This window comes from Eschscholzia californica, unplaced genomic scaffold, assembly GCF_041429995.1.
Source record: "Eschscholzia californica isolate CP2 unplaced genomic scaffold, dmEscCali1.0.p SCAF_2, whole genome shotgun sequence".
NCBI lineage: Eukaryota > Viridiplantae > Streptophyta > Magnoliopsida > Ranunculales > Papaveraceae > Eschscholzia > Eschscholzia californica.
In genome coordinates this window covers 39,086,835-39,109,992 of record NW_028238309.1, presented here as the reverse complement: position 1 = coordinate 39,109,992, position 23,158 = coordinate 39,086,835, and the positions used below count along the sequence as shown (strand labels likewise).

At 38.1% G+C, this 23,158-nt stretch overlaps 2 protein-coding genes across 3 annotated transcripts; both read right to left on the bottom strand.

Moving 5' to 3' along the window:
* On the bottom strand, positions 1–1,146 carry LOC147557797 (uncharacterized). Its single transcript, XM_086658943.1, has one exon. It carries the CDS (start codon positions 1,144–1,146, stop codon positions 1–3), a length of 1,146 nt encoding a protein of 381 aa, XP_086515069.1.
* A 6,156-nt stretch (positions 1,147–7,302) lies between these two features.
* LOC147557796 (uncharacterized) lies at positions 7,303–14,562 on the bottom strand. 2 transcript variants are annotated; one of them, XR_015234189.1, is made up of 2 exons: positions 13,190–14,562; positions 7,303–11,847 (listed from the first exon to the last, which is right to left on the bottom strand). XR_015234189.1 is itself a non-coding variant. In XM_086659381.1 (2 exons), the coding sequence occupies exons 1-2, from the start codon at positions 14,379–14,381 to the stop codon at positions 11,246–11,248; spliced, it is 1,050 nt and encodes a 349-aa protein (XP_086515507.1). In that variant the 5' UTR covers positions 14,382–14,562; the 3' UTR covers positions 7,303–11,245. The 2 variants fall into 2 exon arrangements, 1 of the variants encoding a protein (XP_086515507.1); XM_086659381.1 differs by having other exon boundaries at positions 13,934–14,562.
* Between the last annotated feature and the right edge of the window lie 8,596 nt (positions 14,563–23,158).

Below are 23,158 nucleotides of genomic sequence, written 5' to 3'. Positions count from 1 at the left end.
TCACTTCATGAATGACCATGGTGAGAATATGGAGTTGAGTTTCTCTGGAGGTAAATGGGAGGAGTTGGCAAACCTCTGGCAACTATCACAATTCCTGACGTGACTTATAGAATCTGCTCGCATGGTAGGCCAGTAGTAGCCGGCTGTTAGGACTCGACTGGCTAGACTACGATTTCTTGAGTGGTTGCCACATTCTCCTTCATGAAGCTCGGCTAGCACGTACTTGGCTTCCTCTGGAGTGACACATTTGAGATAGGGTCCAGAGTAGGACCTTTTGAGTAGTTGACCTTCCAGCATGGTGAACCTAGCTGCCTTTGCTCTTAGTCTACGAGCCTCATTCTTGTTTTCTAGTAGCTCGTCAGTGGTCAAATAACTTATTATTGGTGCCATCCAATTGTCGATGGAGTCTACACTTGTTACCTCCAGGGCAGGATTTTTCCATGTAGCTGGCCACTGGAGGGTAACTAGTGGGATTGACTGCTCTGACTTGGCTGGAATCGATGATCCTAGATTGGCTAGGGTATCGGCGTGTCCATTCTCCAGTCTAGGTACCTGTTTTATGTTGGCCTCTTCGAAGTCAGCTAACATCTCCTTTACCTTGGTTAAGTAAGCAGTCATCCTGACATCTGTGGTCTGGTATGCTCCTTGCGTCTGATTGACTATCAGTTGGGAGTCTGACTTTATTTCTAGCCTTCGGATACCCATTTCTTTGGCAAGAGCTAGCCCGACAATCAGTGATTCGTACTCTACTTCGTTGTTTGTGGCTTTGAAATCACATCTGACGGCACACTGGATTTGGTCTCCCTTAGGGGATTGGAGGACTAGCCCTAGCCCGACCCCATTCATGTTACTGGATCCATCAACTGATAAGGTCCATTTAAGCTTTTTCTGCTCTGCAAGACATAATAACTCCTTCTCGGCTTGAATTAGAGTACTAGGTGTAAAGTCGGCTATAAAGTCAGCCAAAACTTGGGACTTAATCGCAGTACGAGGCTGGTAGGAAATATCATGCTCGCTTAATTCGACTGCCCATTTGGTCAGTCTACCAGATAGTTCTGATTTGTGAAGTACATTCTTTAATGGAAATGTAGTAACTACGACTATCAGGTGGCACTGAAAATAGGGTCTTAGCTTCCTGGCAGCCATTACTAAGGCTAGTGTAAGCTTTTCTAGCTAGCTATAACGGGTCTCTACATCAAGTAGGGACTTGCTAACATAATAGACAGGTAGTTGCTTACCTTGTTCTTCCCGTACTAATACTGCACTTACTGTTGTTTCAGAGACTGCTAAGTAGATATACAAATGTTCTCCCTCCTGAGGCTTGGATAGCAAAGGTAGAGAAGTCAGGTACTCCTTCAGTTGCTGGAGTGCCTCTTTGCATGATGGAGTCCATGTAAATTCTTTGGCCTTCCGTAAGGTAGAGAAGAAATGGTGGCATTTTTCAGAGGAACAAGAGATAAAACGACTGAATGCTGCCACTCGACCAGCTAGTTTCTGCACATCTTCGATGCATGTGGGAGAAGGGATGTTCATCATAGACTGGATCTGGTCTGGGTTGGCCTCTACTCCTCTGTGAGTCACCATGTAGCCCAAGAACTTCCCTGAAGAAACACCGAAGGAACACTTAGTAGGATTAAGTTTCATATTGTAACTTTCTAGCACGTCAAAAGCCTGTTTGAGATGTTTGAGATGTTCTTCAGCCATCAGAGACTTGACCAACATGTCGTCGATGTAGACTTCCATGGTGTCCCCCAGCATGCCTGCAAACATTTTGTTTACCAGTCTCTGGTAGGTTTCCCCTGCGTTCTTCAACCCGAACGGCATGACTTTGTACCAGAAGATGCCTCTTTTTGTGATGAAGGCAGTCTTTTCCTGGTCTGCAGGGTGCATCAGTATCTGGTTGTACCCAGAGAATGTGTCCATAAACCTGAGTAGTTCGTGGCCTGCAGTGGCGTCGACAAGCATGTCGATGTGAGGTAGCGGGAATGAATCCTTGGGACAAGCTTTGTTTAAGTCCGTGAAGTCAATACAGACTCTCCACTTCCCATTTTTCTTCTTCACCACGACTACATTAGCCAACCAGTCGGGGTAGTTGACTTCTCGAACAGACCCAGCTTCGATCAGCTTCTGAACTTCCTCATTTATTATCCTGTTGCGTTCTGGAGAAAATTTTCTACGCTTCTGTCTTACTGGACGGTGGCTAGGATCTACCTGCAATTTATGTACCATTACCTCGGGGTAGATTCCAGTCATGTTAGCATGAGACCAGGCAAAGCAATCGTGGTGGGCTGTGAGGAACTCGACAAGCTTGCTCCGTAGGGCAGGATCGAGCTTAGAACCAATCTGCACTTTATGATCCGGGAAGTCTGGGTGGATCTGGACTTCATCTAACTCATCCACACTCGGGCAGTCTGGATCGGTGCCACTGAGTTTCTCCTTCTGTAATTGCTATAAGGCTGACTTTGGCGCTTTCATTGCGTTTTTGTAGCAATTCCTTGAGGTGCTCTACTCCCCTCTAATCTCTCGGACACCCCAAGGAGTTGGGAACCTGAGCACTTAGTGGAACGTAGATGGTACTGCCCTCAAGCTATGGATCCATGGCCTACCAAGTATGATATTATAGGCAGAAGGGCAGTCCAATACAACAAACACAGTGCTAAGGTTGACTCCTCCTGCGAAGACGGGAAGGGTGACTTCTCCCAACGTGTGTTTCTGTTCTCCATTAAAGCCTACCAGAACAGTAGAGCGTCGACATATGCAAGACTCATCTAAGCCCATACCTTGCAAAGCATTCAAGAAAAGCACATTAGTGGATGAACCATTATCTATCAGAATACGCTTAACTAGAACATTTGCAATGTTAAAAGAGATAACAAGAGCGTCATGATGAGGGTTGACGAGCCCTGTGGCTTCATTGTCTATGAAGCTTATTGTCTGGTTGGTGTAGGCATGAGGAGTAGCTTCTATAGAGTGGGCTAGAGGGTTGGTTGCAATTTTAGCACTCCTCTTGGTTGTCGAGTGGCTAACTCCACTCACTTCTGAAGTTCCTGATTACTAGACACGTCTTCGTAGGAATCGGCTGCTTTGGTTCCTTGACTTGGGTGTCTCGATGTGTCAGGTACTCTTCTCTTTGTCTGTCAATAAGTCGGTAAGGTGGCCTCTTTTCAGCAACTCTGCAACTTCTAGCTTAAGGGTTATGCAATCTGTAGTGTTGTGGCCGTGATCTCCGTGGAACTCGCACCACTTGGTTGTGTCCCTCTTCTCGCTAGGAGTCTTTCCTGGCCATCTTACAGTACTGCCCATGCTCTTCATAACCGCTACTATTTCGACTAGTTCAATGCTTAGGTTGTACTCTGGAATCCTGGTGCGTATGGGTCCTTGAGGCTTCTCTATTGGGCGACTTGATGGAGGGTCAAGTGGCCTTCTGTTCTCCCTAGGGGGGCCACGTCTGGAAGTTGGGTAGGGCTCCCTTGGTCTGCTATCTGTTCTCCGATCTGGTCGTCTATAGCGACAGTCCCTGTTCCTGTCATCGTAAGAATAATATTTGCTTCGGTGGGCTTCGTCTTCCTCCCACCGAATTTCTACCAAGCGCGAGCCAGGGCATCCTCCATGGTAGTGCAATTGAATTTGGTAAGCTCCTTGTATAACTCTCCTTCTGGCAGTAAGCCTTTTCTGAATGCATCAACGGCAGTCTCTTGGTTGCAGTAGGGAATCGATACCTTCTCTCGGTTGAACCTCCCCACATAGTCTCTGAGTGGCTCGCCCCTTCTCTGGTGGACTCGGTAGAGATCGCAAGATAACTTTTCTAGTTTTTTGCTACTGGCGAACTGCTCTACGAATGTGTCTATGAGCTGGGCAAAAGAGGCGATCGAATTGTTGGGCAGATTTGTGTACCACTGCAAGGCTAGACCAACGAGGCTTGAACCGAAACTCTTGCACATACACACCTCCTTGAGATCTCTGGGTATTGCGGCAGTGAACATCCTCTGCTTATATGAAGTGATGTGATCGTCTGGATCGGATGTTCCATCGTACATTTTCATGGTGGGGAATGAAAATTTCTTAGGCATTTCTACCAAGGCAATAACATCAATGAAAGGTGAGTCTGCGTAGCTTTGGGGCAGACTCTTCCTTAGTGGGGCTGGAACTCAAGGGATCCTAGTGATCACTGCCTCCATCTCTGCGAGTTTCCTATCCATGATCTGCTCAAGAGGAGTACCTGTAAAAGACAAGTTTAGGATGTCAGCTTGTGAGTTAAGGGTTGTCCCACCTGCCACAGTATGTGAGGGGGGAACAGTAAACATTGAAGAGGAGAAAAGAGGAGCAGTAGTAGAGTGTAAGGGCAGAGTAGAGTGTTGGGGCAGAGCAGAGCTCCGGAATGAAGGCAGAGGCGTTATGAAGGGTGTTGCAGAGCCAGCTTGAGTTGCGGGTAGTGTTGTAGAACCACTGACAGTAGTCGACGGCATGGGTGGTTGGCTGGAAGAGCTTCCTGGTTCTGGAGTTGAAAAAGGTTGCGTCGAAGTAACAGGAGCTCGAAACCTTAGCCCTGTTGATCTTGGTACAGAGAACTCAGTGATCTTCTCTTGAAGTAGTTGGTTCTCTATCCTCATCAGTGAGTTCTCTTCTTCTAGAGCTTTGAACTTTTGGGCATTCTCCTGGACTTGGGTTGTGAGAGCGGCTATCTGGGCTGAAACGTCGATCGGAGAGGCTACCATGTCACCTGCCATTGCAAAGGTCGTCTGTGATAGTCGTTGCCGGGGACCCACAGTGGGCGCCAAACTGTGGACGGGTAGAAAGTCACACGGTTAGAGAGATCGTTAGGTGGGCACCAGCAACTAGGCTTCGGGCCTTCAAATAGGCGGGTTGACGGGCAGAAGGTCGGTTCTGGTAGTCGGGTAGATCGGTAGGCAAACGTCAGATAAGGAAACAGCTACTGTCGGGCTAACGTCAGGGTAGAAAACGGGTACCAGTAGCCTGTAAACCTGCACAAGAGAAACACAACCGTGAAGTCTAAGGGCCCTGGGGATGGTGTCGGCCAAGGACCCTCCGACGGTCAAGTCAGTAACTTAGTTCGATAAAATAAAGTAAATAGATCGAAGATAGAGTTACTAATGATGTTAGTGTCGTTGTAGCGTCGGGGTGGCACGACTCGTAGAGTGGTCGGAGCTCGATTCTACGGAATGATGAGTTGTGGTAGCTTCTGGACTACTTAATCAGCAGAGTAGACTTCTGGTTATAGAAGAGTAGGATTCTGCTTGCGGAAGGGTAGATCTCTGCTTACAGAAGGGTAGACTCCTGCTTACATTAGGATATACTAACGAGGTATGAGAGAAACAGAAAGTCTCTCTCAAGTTTTGATATGATTTCGTCGATACTTCTAGCCGGAACCTTTGCTTTAGACTAGCTTAGATCAGTGGTTCGTCGGAGTAGGTGATTCGTTACCAGAGTTTAGTAGAGGATGAATAAAGCGATCAGAATAGGGTTTCTAGAGCGCTAGGTGATTTTTAGTCAAAATCCGAACCCCTTCCAAGAGTGAGGCTTCCCCTATTTATAGAGTGTAGAGGATAGTAACCGCTCTTGGGGCGCAGGTTTGTTAGATCCGCAATAATAGGATCCCACTAGACTGCCTCCGTAGTCGTTGATCTCTTGAGAGGGAAGGGTAGCCCTACGATACCCGCCACCTTAGTCTGTTGGTTGCCAGTAGAAATGGTCCACTACTCCTTTAAAGTAGCGCAAGACTCGGTCTTCTACCATGACTCCAACGTGTAGCAGAATGCTAGGATTGTGACTCAATCTCAGACAACTTGGCCATGTGTACGCACAACTAGCTGAAGCGTGGGTGGATCGTCATGGCAGACCATATCTTGGCATGCCAGGAGCGTGGGCTTGAGTAAGCATGCTTAGACTTTCTGGGCTTACGAGGCGTGTTGGGCTTTCGGTGGGTTTCCTTCTAGACCATAGAGGCTACTGACGGCACTCCTCTAATGTTACGCGAGGGTAGGCGCATAAGGAAGGCCTAATGCTATTTTTTGCCAATACAAAGGTCATCCGCATTTGGCCGGTTGCCAGCAACCACTTATTTGACGTTAGAGAAGAGAGAAGGGGAAGATGAGATATTATTTTTAAGGAAGGGTAGTTAAGGAAATAAAAAATTCAATTGTTGAAGTTAATTGACGGATTTAAAACTAAGGGGCCAATTTTAAATTTACGAAAAATAAAGGGCCAAAAAAGAAGTTGATTACAAGCTAGGAGGGTAAAATGGAAATAACTCTATTTATAACACTCAGGAAAGTAAGAAATCCATGAAATACACAAAACAAAAGAGCTTTGGAAGCCTATTGGTTAAGACTTTTTTAACAGAACTTCAAAGTTAGGGAATTGCAAAGTTTTTACAGGTGGGTGATTTAGGGAAATAAAAAAAAAATTAGGGTTCAAAATTTTGGGTGAAAATAATTTTTTTTTGAATTTTTTTGTTTCCTCTAAATACTTAAACCTTTATATATTCAACTTCTTCCTGTCCCACTTCAACCATGAACACCGGCGACTTCCACCATTAATTCCGGCGACTTCTACAATAAATCCCGGGACATTTTCATCATCTTCGACAACTCTCATTTTCTCATTTTCTCTCTCTCTCTTTCTCTCCCCTCTCTCTCTCTCTCCCCTCTTTCTTTCTCTCTCTCTCTCTCTCTCCTCTCTCTCTCTCTCTCTCTCTTTCTCTCTATCTCATTTCTCTCTCTCTCTATACTAGCAAAGGGGAGGAGCCCCTTCGTCTCTGGAAACCAGAAATCCGACGACGGGGTTCCTCCACTTCGTCGGAGTTAGAGAGGGAGAAGAGAGCGAGAAGAAAGGGTCTTTGGTAAAGGGACCTGTGTCTAGTGTATTGGGACACGGTTAGTAAAGGGACATTGGTCCTTTTAGTAAGTAGACATTTTTCTCATAAAAACTAAATAAATCATCATATATTCATTTTCAAATGACAATATTGATATTACTTCAATATTTAAAATTAACGACAAAAAGATAAAATATTTTAATAGTCAAAATCTCTTTCTCAATCTAAAAACACAGAACAAATGATGAAATAAAATTTGACAGAAAAATTTCGGACAAAGTAATCGAAATATGCACCAAATTTCGACCAAGATGGTCGAAATATGAACAAAATCTCGACCACTATTGTCGAAATATGAATATTGGTCGAAATTTTGAGCATATTTCAACGACTGTGGTCGAAAGATGTTTAATATTTCGACCACAGTGGCCGAAATTCTGACGACAAATAAAAATAAGTAAACATGGTAGCTGAAATATTTATTTTTTGAGAGAAATTCTCATCAACATTATACACTAATAGGATTAAATAACAAATGTTTTACATAGGAAAGAAAGACATGACAACAACTTAAAAGTAAATAAGAATGTAGTGTTTATAGGTGACATTTGTTTTATAGAATAGGTTGTTTTTAGATGATGGTTGTTTATAGGTTAAAAATAGGGATTTGTTTTAGGGTTTGAGGATCTAAGGAAGGACATGAAAATAAAAGAAAACTACGATATTTGTATTGTTTTAATCTTAGTTTTTATCCAAATAAACATTAATTTATACGATTTAAATCTCTAAAAACAATGTCTATTTTCTAATTGGTAAAGGGACTTCAAATCTAAAAATATGATATTTTGGTCTTGTCCCTATACCATTTATCCATGTCCTTATACTAAACACCGAAGAAAGATAGAGAGAAGAAAGGGAGACAGAGAAGATAGAGAGAGAAGAGAGAGAGAGAGAGAGAGAGCGAGAGAGAGAGAGAGAGAGAGAGAGAGGTCGCTGGTCGTCGCCGGCTAACTCCCACCGACGACTTACTACCGCCGATTTAAAGGTATGTTTGGTTTATGTGTTTTGGATTTCCACTTTTTTCCCCGGATAATTTTCTTATTTTTCTGAATCATCGGCCTTCTTAAAAGGTTGGAAGATCTGCTAGGCATTCCGAATGGATAATTCCTAACCATTCTACACCACAGACCCTATTTGCACTTCATATTGTTTGTGGGCTTTTCTAGCATTGTCCAACATTGGTTGAAGGAATATTTGGGGCAGCACCAAGAAATTCCTGGCTGTAGGCACCCATCTGTAGGTTGATAGCTTCTGGGTACATGCATCAGAACCCCATTAGAATATTTTCCACATTAATCCTTAATTATCATAAGACAAACAAGATTCAGCCATTAAAGAGTAATTAATAAAGCTGTGATTTGTATCTACAAGTAATAGTTGAACACTGAACTTCACCTTAAACCACAATTAATTTTGTTTCATTAACATTAAACTTATCTCTTTGTTTAGTTTGGAAATTTTAATAGACTCCTATAGAATAATACTTATCATTATCAAATAGTACAATCATTATTAATAAGAAAACAACTACATTAAACTAACACCCATTTTAAGATTGAGAACAACTTTTATTTGATGTGTTTTAATTTTGAAAAAATTAGTCAATACTCCATAAATTATTTCGTAGAAAAAAATCAGAGACGCGTAATGAACGAAAAACACCAAGAGTTTCTTAACACAAACTATGCTATGACAGTCATCATTTTGTTGATTAAAGGAAAATACTAACATTAGGAAAAAAATATAAGTAACATGGTAGGGTTAAGTATATCATAATTATTTCTATGTTTATATTGTTATTGTATTCAACTTCTCGATTTATTTTTTAAATTAATCAACAAAATCGAAGCTTATATTGCGAAGTTGCACGAGCTACGTTTGTTACGTAATATAAGAGAAGAATAAAAAATGAAGAAAACAACGATATAGGTGATAACAACCATAGATAGACAAAATTATGTCCTTTAATAAACTCATAATTATTTTATTAGCAAAAATCTGTATTAGCTTTTAACGAACGTGAAGATGAACTCTCTCTCTATCTCTCTCCTATGATTCATGTGGGGGGTGGTGGAGCTCGAGTTAAGGAGTTGAATTATGAACACATGGAGTTGCCCCCTTAACAACTATACTCCAATTACTTAATTAAGCAATTATCAACTATCTTCATACCTAAACTATTTTGAAAATATTTATCAAAAAATTGGAAGAAGGGGATTCTTTAACACCAAATTTACACCTAAATAAATTTGCAGCTGAATTTTTAATTCACTAGAATTGGGTAAATCAAGAACATAACTATTATTATATTAGTTATTTGTTGAAGCGTCCAATAGAAATGGAAGTACGGTTGAAACTACTTGAAAGTGGTAAAGTCATGGTTTTAATATCAATTGATATATAATGGATGAATAAACTGCCAACTTAATTAAAATATATATATTTTGAAAAGAGAAATTGGGTTTACGAAGTCTTAAGATTAAAAACAGTATATATTTAGGACAGTGGCTAAGCTAGAAAATTTACTCGGTACATATTAACAATAATAAAAATAATTTATATAACAAAATTATACAGACAACCCTTGGCTTAAGGCGGGGTGGTGTTTGTTGAAGTGGTAGAATTTATGTGTAGTTTTGACTAAAAGAAAGTCGAGCAACATGGTATTTTGTGTAATCTCTAGGTTGACATATTATCATATCCCACGACTGATTTCAACTTTCCTTTTATATAATGAGCTTATTTATTTTTTACTCTATTTTATGTAAACTGTGATTTTTTGCCATGAACTTCACCCTTACCTTTTGAAGAGTTTTCCTTTCGAACCTTAAAATTTGTAAATTCGAGTTTCACTTCTTCCGTTAGGTTATAACCAAGCTATATGAAGTTACTTCTGTGAGAAAACGAATCAGGGATAAAGGAAAATGAATCTAGAAAGAGAAGATCAAACAGTTGTATTTTCTCATTACTTGAATAACAAGAATACACGACTATTTATAGACAGAGTAGAGAAAGAAAGTTAGTTAGGACAGGAGAGAGAAAGTTTGTTGCAACAAACTTTCCTAACCAACTCTTTAAAGAAAACTCTTCTACTTATTCTTACACTGAGCTTACACCTAGGAAACACCATTGTTACACTTAGTTTTGTTACATCATTCCTTACATCCCCCCTCAATCGAAAGCTGGGGCAGATTGAGATTGATTCTTAGAGGAAGGAAGAAACATCATAGAGCTCAGAAGAGAAGTAAACAAGGGATTAGAGAGACCCTTAGTGAAGATATCAGCTAGCTGAGTTGAAGAGGGTCCACAACTAGCATTCCTGCAGCAACCAGCTATCTAACAAAGTGATAATCAATTTCAATGTGTTTGGTGTGAGCATGGAAGATAGGATTCATAGCTAGATGCTTGGCACCCATATTGTCACAAAAAAGTTGGAATGGAGGAGAAAGAGGAACCCCAAATTCTTCAAGAACATAAGAGATCCATAACAATTCTGAAGCAGCCACAGACAAGGACTTATATTCAGCTTCTGTGCTTGATCGAGCAACAGTAGACTGCTTCTTAGAGGGCCAAGCAACTAAATATTTGCCAATACATACAAAAAACCAAGATGTGGACCTTCGAGAGTCAGGACAACCTGCCCAATCAGAATCACTATAGGCTCTCAAGGAAGTTAAATCACCAGGAATAATGTGAATGCCTGCACCCAAAGTCCCTTTCAGATACTTGAGAATTATCTTGACAAGATGAAGATGGGAGTCAGTAGGAGAATGCATAAATTGAGCCACATAATTGACTCCAAAAGAAATGTCAGGCCTTGTCATGGTGAGATACTGAAAACCCCCAACTAAACTTCTATAGAAGGTAGGATCAGCTAGAAGCACCCCATCAGATACTGAGAGTCTCTTACCATAAGGTATAGGAGTAGCACTGGGTTTGCAATCCATTAAATCAGCTTTTTGAAGTAATTCCAAAGTATATTTCTTCTGAGTAAGTAGAAGACCAGGAGAAGAAGAAGGATGGACCTCAATTCCCAAGAAGAAATGAAGTGCACCTCGATCTTTCATGGCAAACTCAGAACTCAATTGAGTGATCAAATGCTGAAGAAGAGAAGGAGAAGACCCTGTTAATATAATGTCATCCCCATAAAGTAGAAGAATCGGAGTATCCTTTCCTTTAGTAAACACAAACATAGAGTGATCTGTAACACTTTTCTGAACCCATAGTGCAATAAGAAGTCAGAAAACCTGGTAAACCAGGCTCTAAGAGCCTTTTTAAGACCATAAAGAGACTTATGTAAATGGCACACATAAGAGGACTTATCAGGTGCTATAAAGTCAGGTGGTTGCATCATGGAAACATCTTCTTCCAAAACAAAACCCTATGAAGGAAAGCATTGGAGACATCCAACTGCTTTATATTCCATCCACAAGAGACTGATATAGTAGGAACAACTCTAGTAGTATAGGATTTAACCACTGGACTAAAGGTTTCAGAAAAATCCAAACCATCAAGCTGATGAAATCCTTTAGCAACCGGTCCAGCTTTGTGTCTTTCTATGGTACCATCTGCCTTGAGCTTGGTCTTGAAGACCCACTTACAACCTAAAATATTCATAGAAGGAGAAGTAGGGACAAGAGACCAAGTCTCATTCTGTTCAAGAGCCTTAATTTCATCTTCCATAGCTTGACACCACTCAGGATGTTTAGAAGCTTGCTTGTATGTTGTTGGTTCAGCTGGAATATCCAAGAGACCCATATAAGCCTGTGGAAGAGGATGATATACAGAATAATGAGATACATAATCTGGTAAGTATTTGGGTCTATGAACACCCAATTTGGACCTTATAGTCATTTGATGACAAGGTGGAGCTGCAGATTCAAAAGAGTCAGCAGCTAACACTGGCTCTTGATGTGGTGAAGATGTAGGAGAAACACCACTGCAAGATTCATCTGAAATTTGCACCACAAGCAGATAAGGAGTATCAGTAACACTAGATGATGTTAGAAATAGAAGCACCACTTGCTGAGAAGAGATTCGTGCAGAAGTTGTAGAAGAAACCTCTATCTCAGCGAAAGGAAAACAAGATTCATCAAAAACAACATGTCTGGAAAAATAAATTCTTTCAGTTGATTTATCCAGACACTTGTACCCTTTATATATGTTACTGTACCCCAAGAAGACACACTTAGTGGATTTGGGGCTCGATTTATCCAGTCTAGTAGCTGCAATATGTGGATAGCAGGCAGACCCAAATACCCTGAACATAGAGAAATCAGGTGTTTCTGAAAACAAGACTTCATAAGGAGATTTGCCATTCAACAACTTAGTTGGAAGTCTATTGATAATGTAAGAAGCAGTTTCAAAAAATTCAAACCAATACTCTTTAGGCATAGAAGCTTGAAAAGCCATAGTATTACCCATTTCTGTGATTTGACTATTTTTCCTCTCAACTTTCCCATTTTGCTGAGGAGTATAGGGACAAGAACACCTCAGAGAAATACCCTGCTCATCCAAAAATCTCTTAAACTCTCCTTTTGACAGTTCAGGAGCACCATCACTTTGAAAATTTTTAATGGTTGCTGAAAGTAACTTCTCATAAGCCACCTTGAACTGTTTAAAGCATGGGAGACTCTCTGATCTAACCTTCATAGGATAAATCTCGAAGAATCTACTATAGTCATCAATAAAAAGAATGTAATACCTTGCTCCTGAATTAGTTGAAATAGGGGCAGGACCCCAAATGTCACAATGAATCATATGTAAAGGGTTTGGAGTAAGACTTCTGGACAATTCAAAGGGTTGACATTTACTTTTATCAAGTTGACATGACTCACACAGTTTTGTGACCTCTGAGGAGTCAAGCTGAATCAAATTTGAATTATGAAGAGATTTCAAAACACCATGAGCAGTATGACCAAGTCTTTGATGCCATAAGGTGGAAGAGCCTTTCATAATAGAAACATATGCCTCTATAGGTGTAGGACATTTCTCAAATTCAATAGGATATAAGTCATCTATCATTGGGCCTTCAGTGAGTATAGTATGTGTTGTTAAATCTTCAACAACATATCCCCAAGGGTAAAACTCAACTGAACAGTTGTTATCTTTTGTAGACTTAGACACTGATAGAAGGTTTTTCTTCAAATCAGGAACCAATAGTATGTTTTTAAGATAAAACTCATGTGAAGAGTTGATCAATTAAGCATCACCAGTTCCTATAATAGGTATGGAATTACCACTACCAACTAGAACTTAATTTGATCCAATATAAGGTTTAGGATTAGTAATTACCTTTTCAGTATTTGTCATATGGCTTGAGACTCCAGTATCAGCAAGCCATTTTTCATCTGATGTGCTTTTATGGACTGTAGAAGCAATATAACATTTCTCCTCTAGAGCTAGATTACACTCTTCATTCTTAGAATCAGAATCACTAGAATTGCCTTTCTTTTCATCTGAAATATGTAATCAAGCAAAGTTGGGAGTATTATTGCTTGATGTTGAAGGTGTATATCGATATCTACACTTGTGAGCTGGATGACCCCATTTGTGGCAGATTCCACATGAAATATATAGTTGTAAAATCGAAATTAACAGCCTTCTGATTTTGTTGATATTGAGAATTTTGACTTGAATTCTCATTGTTGTGTTGTGATTATGTCTGAGACTTATCAGACCTTGATTGATTTGAAGATTGAGAAGATTTATTATTACTTTGATAATTGTTATAGCTCGATCTCTTTCTAGATTGTGTTTGATTGTTGTATGATCTGGTTTTATAGTTTTGATTTGAGGTATTTTTGACATAGTAAGCTGTCTGATCATCTTGATCTTGCGACAGTAACCATTGTTCATGGTGAAGAATCTAGGATCGAAGTTCAGAGAGAGATCTTATCATTCCGATTGTTAATCGAAATTATAAATTGATTAAACTCTTTACCTAAACCAGGTAGAATTATTCTGATCATCTCTTTATCAGAAACTCTATCTTTAATAGCAGTTAACGAATCAGAAAGAGTTTTCTGAGATACTCACTAACTGAAGCAGATCCTCTCTTAGTGTTCTGAATTTGTCGACGTAATAGATCTTGTTTGGCTTCAAATTCTTCAGCATAGACGGTTTCAAGATATTTCCAGATCTGATGTGAAGTTTGTAAACCTAGAACATCAGCTGAGATTGATATTGAGAAAGTCGCCTTTAGACACGATTTAACATGATGATCTTGCTTTCTCCAACTCATATAATCTGGATTTGAGACTTCATTTCCCTCTGAATCAGTGATGAATACAGGAGGTTGAGTGATTGATCCATCAACAAATTTATAAAGATCATTACTATTCAGAATTGACTCAAATTGATTGTTCCAAACGAAGTAATTCGACTCATCTAGCTTATCTGAGATGTAATTTGTAATATTCAAAGTTTGGAAGGTAGATTTTGAGCTAGATGAAGACGATAAACCCTCTGAATTCGATGATGCCATTTAGTATTCAATTTTTTTTTATGAGTTCTTAGGTTTTGATGAAGATATGATTCAATTTCAGTGATGATTTGATCGAATTAATCTAACCTAGACGCTCTGATACCATGTGAGAAAATGAATTAGGGATAAAGGAAAATGAAATCTAGATAGAGAGAAGATCAAACAGTTGTATTTTCTCATTACTTGAATAACAAGAATACACGGCTATTTATAGACAGAGTAGAGAGAGAAAGTTAGGTAGGACAAGAGAGAGAAAGTTTGTTACAACAAACTTTCCTAACCAACTCTTTAAAGAAAACTCTTCTACTTATTCTTAAACTGAGCTTACACCTACGAAACACCCTTGTTACACTTAGTTTTATTACATCATTCCTTACAACTTCTTTGTCCGCAAATTACCAATGGCAATTATTACTTCTTTGTATTAGTAGAACTCACAAGGGTCAGTTTTTCATAGATTTCTGAAGCACCAATCACTACTGTAAATTTACGTTTGATCTTATTTATTTTTATGTGAAGCTTATAACTCGACCTATTTTATTAACATTTTTCTCAAGACTGATTCTTACTGCATTGTACATTGTAAGAAAATTATTACGTTTGTTATTTTGTTGGAGAAATACTGGATATTTATCGAATGAACAATAACAGTTTCACATTCCCATTTAGTAGCCTTATTTTGTATACTTTTATAAATAAATTTTAAATTATGTTAGAAAGTTAAGATATGTGTAACGATCATGATAAAAAAATATATATACTACAAACTATACCTTAAATTATAGTTTTCAAGTATATATACGCTGTAAGTAGAAGTTTGCTTGCTAGTAATTTTAGCCTAGTGCAACCTAACTTTAAATCTTGGTTTTGTCCCTGGTAGTAATATCAAATACATATGTCTATAATTGTCCACGACGAGCTTTTATCTTTTGAAATTGTTGCACAAATCCCTTGGTCAAATGTATTAAATATATCTTTCTCAATATATGCAAGCAAACTATTAGTCATCCATTCAACTTCATTTGATTGTTTATTTACTTTTGACAATATCCATACCATTAAACGCTCTTTCTTCTTTGGTTGTTGCAGCGTGGAGAATTTATCCTAATGTCAAGATAAGGTAAACGAGTGGGTTGCAATTTATCTTTTCTTATCTCAATCATCTTTCTCGCGAGAGCATTGATCCATTTGAATCTTATAGATTTGACGCTAGATAACATATAAATTAAGTAATTTTCAAGTTTATCTTTTAATACAACAAGGTCAATTTCTGAAAAGGTCTTCGAGTAAAATGTAGCAAGACGAATCAATTTTTGTTTCTCACATGCAAGCTAAGTGAGTCGATTGAATTCAAATTAGCCTAACAAATAAGCAACTTTGTTTTTATGTCATGAAACTGATTATTTAACTCTTATTCGAATATGTTTGTGACAAATAATTTGTGATCAGAAATATTATTTTTGTCAGATGAAGACTTAAAATAAAACTGAACGACTGAATAAACAAAACCGTTGTTGCGCAAACTTTTGATGTGATTTCTTATCATTAGCAACAAGCTCAGCAGATGAAAACATGCTAATCAAACCTACTAAAGTCTCGTGATGTGCGCCCAACAAGTACCACTAGCTCGTGTAATTTTACTTCTTGATTAAGCCTTGCCCTCTATGAATTTCATCACTATTAAGGGCATTAATAACTATATTTGCATGGTTTTCTCGAATAATATCACGAAGATTTGGAAATGCTCCAACAACAGTAGTAACCAATGTAAATGTATCCATAATTATTGTATGATTCTTTGTCATTGCGACAACTGATAGTTCAAGTTAATGAGGTAAACAATGAACTGAATATGCACTCTCATTTTCTTATACAACAAGTGTTTTAAGACCATTATATTGACGTTGCATTTTGTTCACCCCATTATATCCATGCCCTCTCAATATGGAAATACTCAATTCCTGCCTCAAACTAAGTCATCAAAAAATGCTTTGAGTGAGAGTGATGTTGCACTTGTGACATCCTCGATGGCCAAAATGTTACAAATAGTGCAAATTATTGAATCATTCAGTCTTTGTTTTATTAAGTCTTCAGGTTATTTAGGAGTCAATAAGTATTTGCTTAAATTCAGGAGAAAGGCATGTGACTTCAGTAAAAAAAAATAGTTTAGCTCTTTTAGGAGAAATTCATGTATAAATAGAGGTAGTCTAGCAGTGCATTTGTTATTTACGTATCATTACCTTTGTTTCAGTTAGAAATAAAATAAGTTTTGAGTGTTATTTATTTAATGTCTTTTTACTATGTTTATCTTGTTATAGTTTTGTTTGATTTGTGACATGGTATTAGAGCTAGGTTGCGTATAAACTGTTTGATTTTATCCCTTAGTGAAGCTATATAGGTGAATCCTGCATCTTAAACTCTATATCTTAGTATTCTGTCAAGATGAATGGTGGGAATGGTTCTTAAGCCTCCGTGCATAAGCTTAATGGTAAAACTTATAGTTATTGCACGCTTTGTACGAAAGCTTACCTACGAGGACAAAATTTATGGGAGCTTATATCTGGTGCTGAAATAATAATTCTAGAGGACACTCCCCAAAATGTCGATTTACTTCGAAAGTGGGATATCAATTGCGGAAAAACGTTATTTTCTTGGTGAACATCGATAACTAAAGAGCATATTGATTATGTTCGTGATATGAAAACACCAAAAGAGTTGTGGGAGACGCTTGATAGGTTATTCAGTCAAAAGAATACGATTCCTTTGTAGTTTTTGGAGAATGAACTTTCATGAATGACTTAAGGTACTCTTTCTATACCAAAGTATTTCTTGGAAGTTAAGAATTTGTTTGTTGAAATTTCAAAACTATGTTCAGATGAGCCCATTAGAGAAGCACAACTACGTCGCTACCTTATTTGTGGCTTAAGGATGGATTTTATGCCATTCATTTCTTTGATGCAAGGGTGGATTAATCAACCTTCAATCATTGAGTTGGAGAACTTGCTTTCCACCAGGAAGCATTGGTGAAACAAATGTCCAACCAACATCTCTCTCAGGTGGAAGATGTCCTTTACACTAAAGACCTAAAGAAATATAAATTATGCACTATTTAGGTGTAAAAATGCAGTTCAGAAATGATGGGCAGTCTAGGGGTAACTTTAATACATGTTATAGGCGCGGAAAGGTTGGACATCTAAACCAAGATTGTTGGGTGAAGGTTGTGTGCAATAGATGCAAATGTAAATGTAGCACATTAAACTTGACAGCAAAGATGACGAGCAAAGTGCATGGGAGCAACGTTTTTCTGTTGTCGTCATTGAGAAACCAGATAGTGTGGCCTATGTTATAGACCTGACCGAGGCACATACAACTAATAAAGGCTCCATAAAATACACGAAGGAGTGGATAATTGATTATGGCTGCTCACATCATACCACATCGAATGCATCTTCACTTTCAGATGTTCGTCCACATAAGTGAAAACGTGTCATTATTACATCTGATGTCACTGTACATCATGTCACAAACGAAGGTATGTCGTCTGTTAAGTCTGAAGATACCAGTGCTGGTAATCTCTCTTAGTAATATGCACCATGTTTCATGTTTAGCAAAATAACCTAGGTTAGTTTCACAGATAACAAAATGAAGAAGGTATGTTCTTTTTTGTCCAAAAAAATGTTCAGTTACTAGAAAATTTGAAAGATTTTGTTGTTGATCTTATGTTTACTGGTCAAATGAGGCTTTATATGTTTAGTCTACTAACAAAGCTTATGTAGCGAAGACAAGCCAAAATTCAAGTGCCTTGTGTAGGTCATGTTAATTATCAATTATTGCAGAATGTATCTAAAGAGAAACGATTAGATGGTGTTCCTCCTCTTAAAGAGATTCTTCCTGATGTGGTATATCCAAGTTGCCAATATGACAAATCGCATCGCCTTCCTATCCAAAATTTTGAGAATTCAGACTTAATGGGGCATAGAATAACACCTAGCTACAATGGTTCTCATTCTGTGATGATTTTTGTTGATAATTTTTCTCGATGTACCTGGGTATATTTTCTATCACATAAAAGTGACGCTTTTCCAACATTATTAAGTTTCACATGCTTGTTAAACAAAAGTTTCGACTGTTGAATAAATGCTTACGAACCGATAATGGAGGAGACTACATGTCTGAAGAATTTCTCACATATTGTGAGAGACAAGGGATTGAATGAAATATGACGTGTCACAGTACACCTCAACAGAATAGCCTAGCAGATCAAAAGAGAGTTCACCTTACTGATGTATGTTTATCATGGTTGCATGATAATAAATTTCCAAGGGAGTTGAGGGCAGAAGCTATGCAATGTGCAAACTTTATCATCAATCGATTACCTCCACGTCCAAGGACAACACCATCTCCTTTCGAACTTATATATCATCCAAACACAATGTAGTTTTATTCGAGTGTCTGGTTCAGTTTATCATGTCCATGTATTTGAAGCCAACCGAACCAAACTTGACCGAAAAGCAAGATAATGCATTATTGTGGGATATGACTCATAGATGAAAGGGTGGAGATGCATGGATTGAAGAAAATGCCTTTCGATCAAAGATGCAATGCGAGTAATTTGTCGGACAGGACAATTGATGAAGATGATCATCAAGTACAGACGATTTAGGGATCGTAATGTTTAGCTAGAAACCAGCTACGATCGTCGAATCACGGGTGATTCGCGGCTAACTTCGTCCGGATCCTACATCGGGTTACACCAAAGAGTGTCAAGTTGATCGAAAGATACGACTAAAGGGATGTGACATATAAGAACGGGTTAGACCCATAAATATGTCCAAAAGGCCAAAGGAAAATCAAGGAAAGATAGTACAAAGGGCAGAACAGAAGGGAAGTTTTGAACCGGGTTTAAAGCCCATTAGCGGGTCGGCTAAGGAATAGACGGCCACACTAATAGGGCCGACCAGACTTAGCCCTTTAGGGAATAGGGTGGCTGGCCAGAGAAAATAAAATTGGGAATTTCTATTTTGTTAAATCTTAGTAGGTATGTTTCTATTTTGGTCTTTTAGGAATCCTAATTAGGGTTGTACTCTAACTTTACGATTCTATATAAGGGTTTTATTAGAACAGAATTAGGTGTGGACAATTCTCAAAGAGATTTCTTAACTCTACAACATCAAGTAGAGAAGAAAGAGAGAATAGTTCCCAACTATCTATCTAGTCTAAAGAAGAAGGTGTTCTTCATCTAACAATAAAGTTCCAGCTAACTTGAAGGTAGGAGGTCAAGTTGATTACTCGGGTGTCTCAACTAGAGGAGCCACAATTGGAGCTCTTGGTCTTATATTCAACCAAATAGTCCATTGGATTTAGCGATTAAGGTAATCTCTAAACTACTTACTTTCATCTTTAGCTTATGCATGAGGCTCGGGGTATACTAGTGTTAGACATTAGATGTATGAGATTCCGCTTAGAACACGAGGAGACACCATAACCCAACATGGATACCCTTACAAACAAATATGTTGTCTCTAGAGATGTAATTTTTTATGGAGCATCAACATATTTTTCTGTTCCAACTGTGCAAAATAATTAGGAGGATCTTGAGCCATTCTATACTGATTATAGAGAAAGAAGGATGTCAGAAAATTCATCATTTGAAGACAAACAACAACAAAATGAAGTTACGGCAAGAAGGCCGACAAGAAGTAGGTCATGACCTAGGTATTTATCAGATTACGAAGTTCAATTGAATCATTATTCAGTTACCTCATATTTTCTAATGAGATATACATTTGCGAATAAGCCAAACTATTATAACGAGGCAAAAGGTATTTCTGAATGCAGTGGAGAAATGAGTGAAGAAATTGATGTTTTGCATAAAAACTCTACATCAAAGCTCGTAGCAAAACGAAAGGATGTTATTTAGTCACTTGTAAATGGGTTCACAAATTAAAGAAGATTGATGGCACCATAGACAAGTACAAAGCTTGACTTGTTGCACGTGGTTTCTTCCAGCACTATGAACTAGATTATGAAGAGACATTTCGTCTGGTTGCTAAAATAATAACAATTCGAACAATAATTTCATTGGTTGCGCATAAAAGCTGGAATCTGTGGCAACTTGATGTGAAGAACGCCTTACTCTTTATGGAGAGTTTTATTGTGATATCTTTATGGAACAACCACCAGACATTGTTTCCAAAGTGTTCTCTGATTAGGTTTGTCGACTGAAAAAGACCTTATATGGCCTCAAGCAAGCTCCGCGCGCTTGGTATGGTAAGATTACTCAATACCTTTCTTTTTGTGGTTTCAAAGCTTCAAATTCATACCCAAGTTTATTTATTAAAAACATCCACATTGTGCACCATGCTTCTTTTATATGTGGACGACATGATAATCGTTGGTGACGATGATTCTGAAATTCATCATATTCAAGCTGAATTAACAATCTGCTTTGACATGAAAAGTTTGGGCGAAGTTATATGTTTTTTATGTTTAGAAGTTGAGGAATCAAATGGTTATTTTGTATCCCAAATAGGGAATGTAATCAATTTACTGAGTCGTTTTGGTATGACCAAATCCAAAGAGATCTCCACACCGATGGAGCCATCCCTCAAGTTAACAAAGGATGAAGGAGATATATTAGAACACTCCACATCTTAATTATCATCAACTTGTCGGTAGTTTGTTCTATTTAACTATCACAAGGTTTGATATCGCATCCGATGCGGGGGTTATATCTCAGTTCATAGAAAAGGCTTTGCGTTGGTCATTTAGTTAAAGCAAAATAGATTTTTCATTACATAAAAGGTACTCAAACCTTCGGGTTAATTTACAATCCACTTAAATTATTATCTTTGAGTGGTTTTGTAGATGAAGATTGGGTTGGTGATGTACATGATAGACGATCAACAACAGGCTACTGTTGTAATATAGGTTCGGCTATAGTTTCATAGTGCAATAAAAATCAAAACACAGTTGCTCTTTCAAGTTGTGAAGCTGAGTATGTAGTAGCTACTATGACCACTCAAGAATGTATTTGGCTTACAAGGTTCCTCCAAGAATTGACATTTCTTATCGACAATCTAGTTCCCATCTTTTGTGATAATGAAAGTGCAATCTAGCAGGTTCGAAATCCCGTGCTACATGCACGCATGAAACACATTGAAGTCAACTTCCATTTTGTACGGGAAAAGATGTTAAATCGAGACATTGAGATTAAGAAAATAGTAACAATAGACAAGTAGTGGACATCTTTAGCAGAGCACTAGTCAAAACTAAATCTGAAAAGTTTGGAAGTGCTCTTGATGTTGTTGATGGACATCTGCACATAGGGGGCATTACAAATAATGCTGGTTGCTGAATCAGTCAGTCTTTGTTTTGTGAAGTCTTCAGTTTATTTAGGACTCAATAACTATATGCTTAAATTCAGGAGAGAGTCATGTGAGGTCGTAAAAAATAGTTGAGCTCTTTGAGGAGAAACTCAAGTATAAATAGAGAAAGCCCAGTAGTAGTTTTCTGCATTTGTTATTTACGTATTATCACCTTGTTTATCTCAATCTACTATTGTAGTTCAGTTTAATTTATGACAGAAAATATTTTATTAGTGGATCTTAATCTACATAACGTAATACAATAGTCATTTGCTAATTTGTAAATATGTCATGAGTTTCATCACTGAGAATAGTAATATTTGATTCACCAGTTTCTCTAGTCATTGTATCGATGATTCAAAATGAAATGACATTTGAAATATCCCTCTGAATATCAGTTGGCAGGCGTTTTCTATTGTGAAAGTTTTTACATCCTCACTTTTATCCATTAATAGTTCTAACAACTTAATACAGTTTCAGTTGTTGCAAGAATATTTAAATTCATCATGTCCACGAAATTAAAGACCTTGCCTTAGTAAAAACAGAAAATAATAAACGGACGCATATAAATGAAATGGGTAATTTTTTTTAAAACCTTACATGATTGTTTGTGTGCAACTGTGTCGATGTGTTATTTTTGTTGCTAAAGAGTTTCATTATTTTTCACCGCATTATTATTTGCACTGTTGGGACCTCCAACATGAACTTGCAACTTTTTTCTTTCTTCCAACGAAAATTTTACCAACAACTAATGGTTTTGAATTAAAATAGTTTCTTAAAGCCAAATACTTCCCTCAATCGGACAATCCGGACCCAGCCAAAGCCCATCATTCCTGGAATTGGAAAACCATCAGAAAGCACCTTAACATTATCAATGACTTAACAATATGGGAGGTGCATAATGGAGAAGATAAAGACATCTGGAAAGATAACTGGATTCCAGATATTCACAACCCAACAAACAATGGAAACAACTTTAACTACACAAATGTTTCTCAACTTATAGACAACAACAAATGGAATGAAGACAAGCTCACAAATACTTTTGACGAAGACACCGTTAACTTAATCAAATCTATTCCTCTTCCAAACAATGCAATAGACCAAAGAAAATGGATGCTCACAAATTCGGGTAATTTCACGGTAAAATCTAACTACCTTAGCAACAACATGAACACCCCCCTCCCCAACAATTATGATTGGAATTCATCTGGCATATACCCACAGTTCACCGTATCCAACTCTTCCTTTGAAAAATATGTTCCCAAGCTCTTCCAGTTAGACAAAGAATAGGAAAATACATCGATAACAATATCAACTGCCCGAATTGTAATGAAATTGACACTATAGAACATGCTTTACTTTACTGCCCTTTAGCTAGAAATATATGGTTCCATTTTAATATCATCG

Excerpts from the sequence above, each read along its gene's own strand:
- LOC147557797 (XM_086658943.1), bottom strand. The coding sequence starts at position 1,146 with ATGGCTGCCAGGAAGCTAAGACCCTATTTTCAGTGCCACCTGATAGTC.
- LOC147557796 (XM_086659381.1), bottom strand. The coding sequence starts at position 14,381 with ATGGCATCATCGAATTCAGAGGGTTTATCGTCTTCATCTAGCTCAAAA. Across the intron at positions 11,848-13,933 it reads GAGAGGATCTGCTTCAGTTA|ATGAATCTTGCAGTGGTGTT; the intron begins GTGAGTATCTCA and ends TGCAAATTTCAG.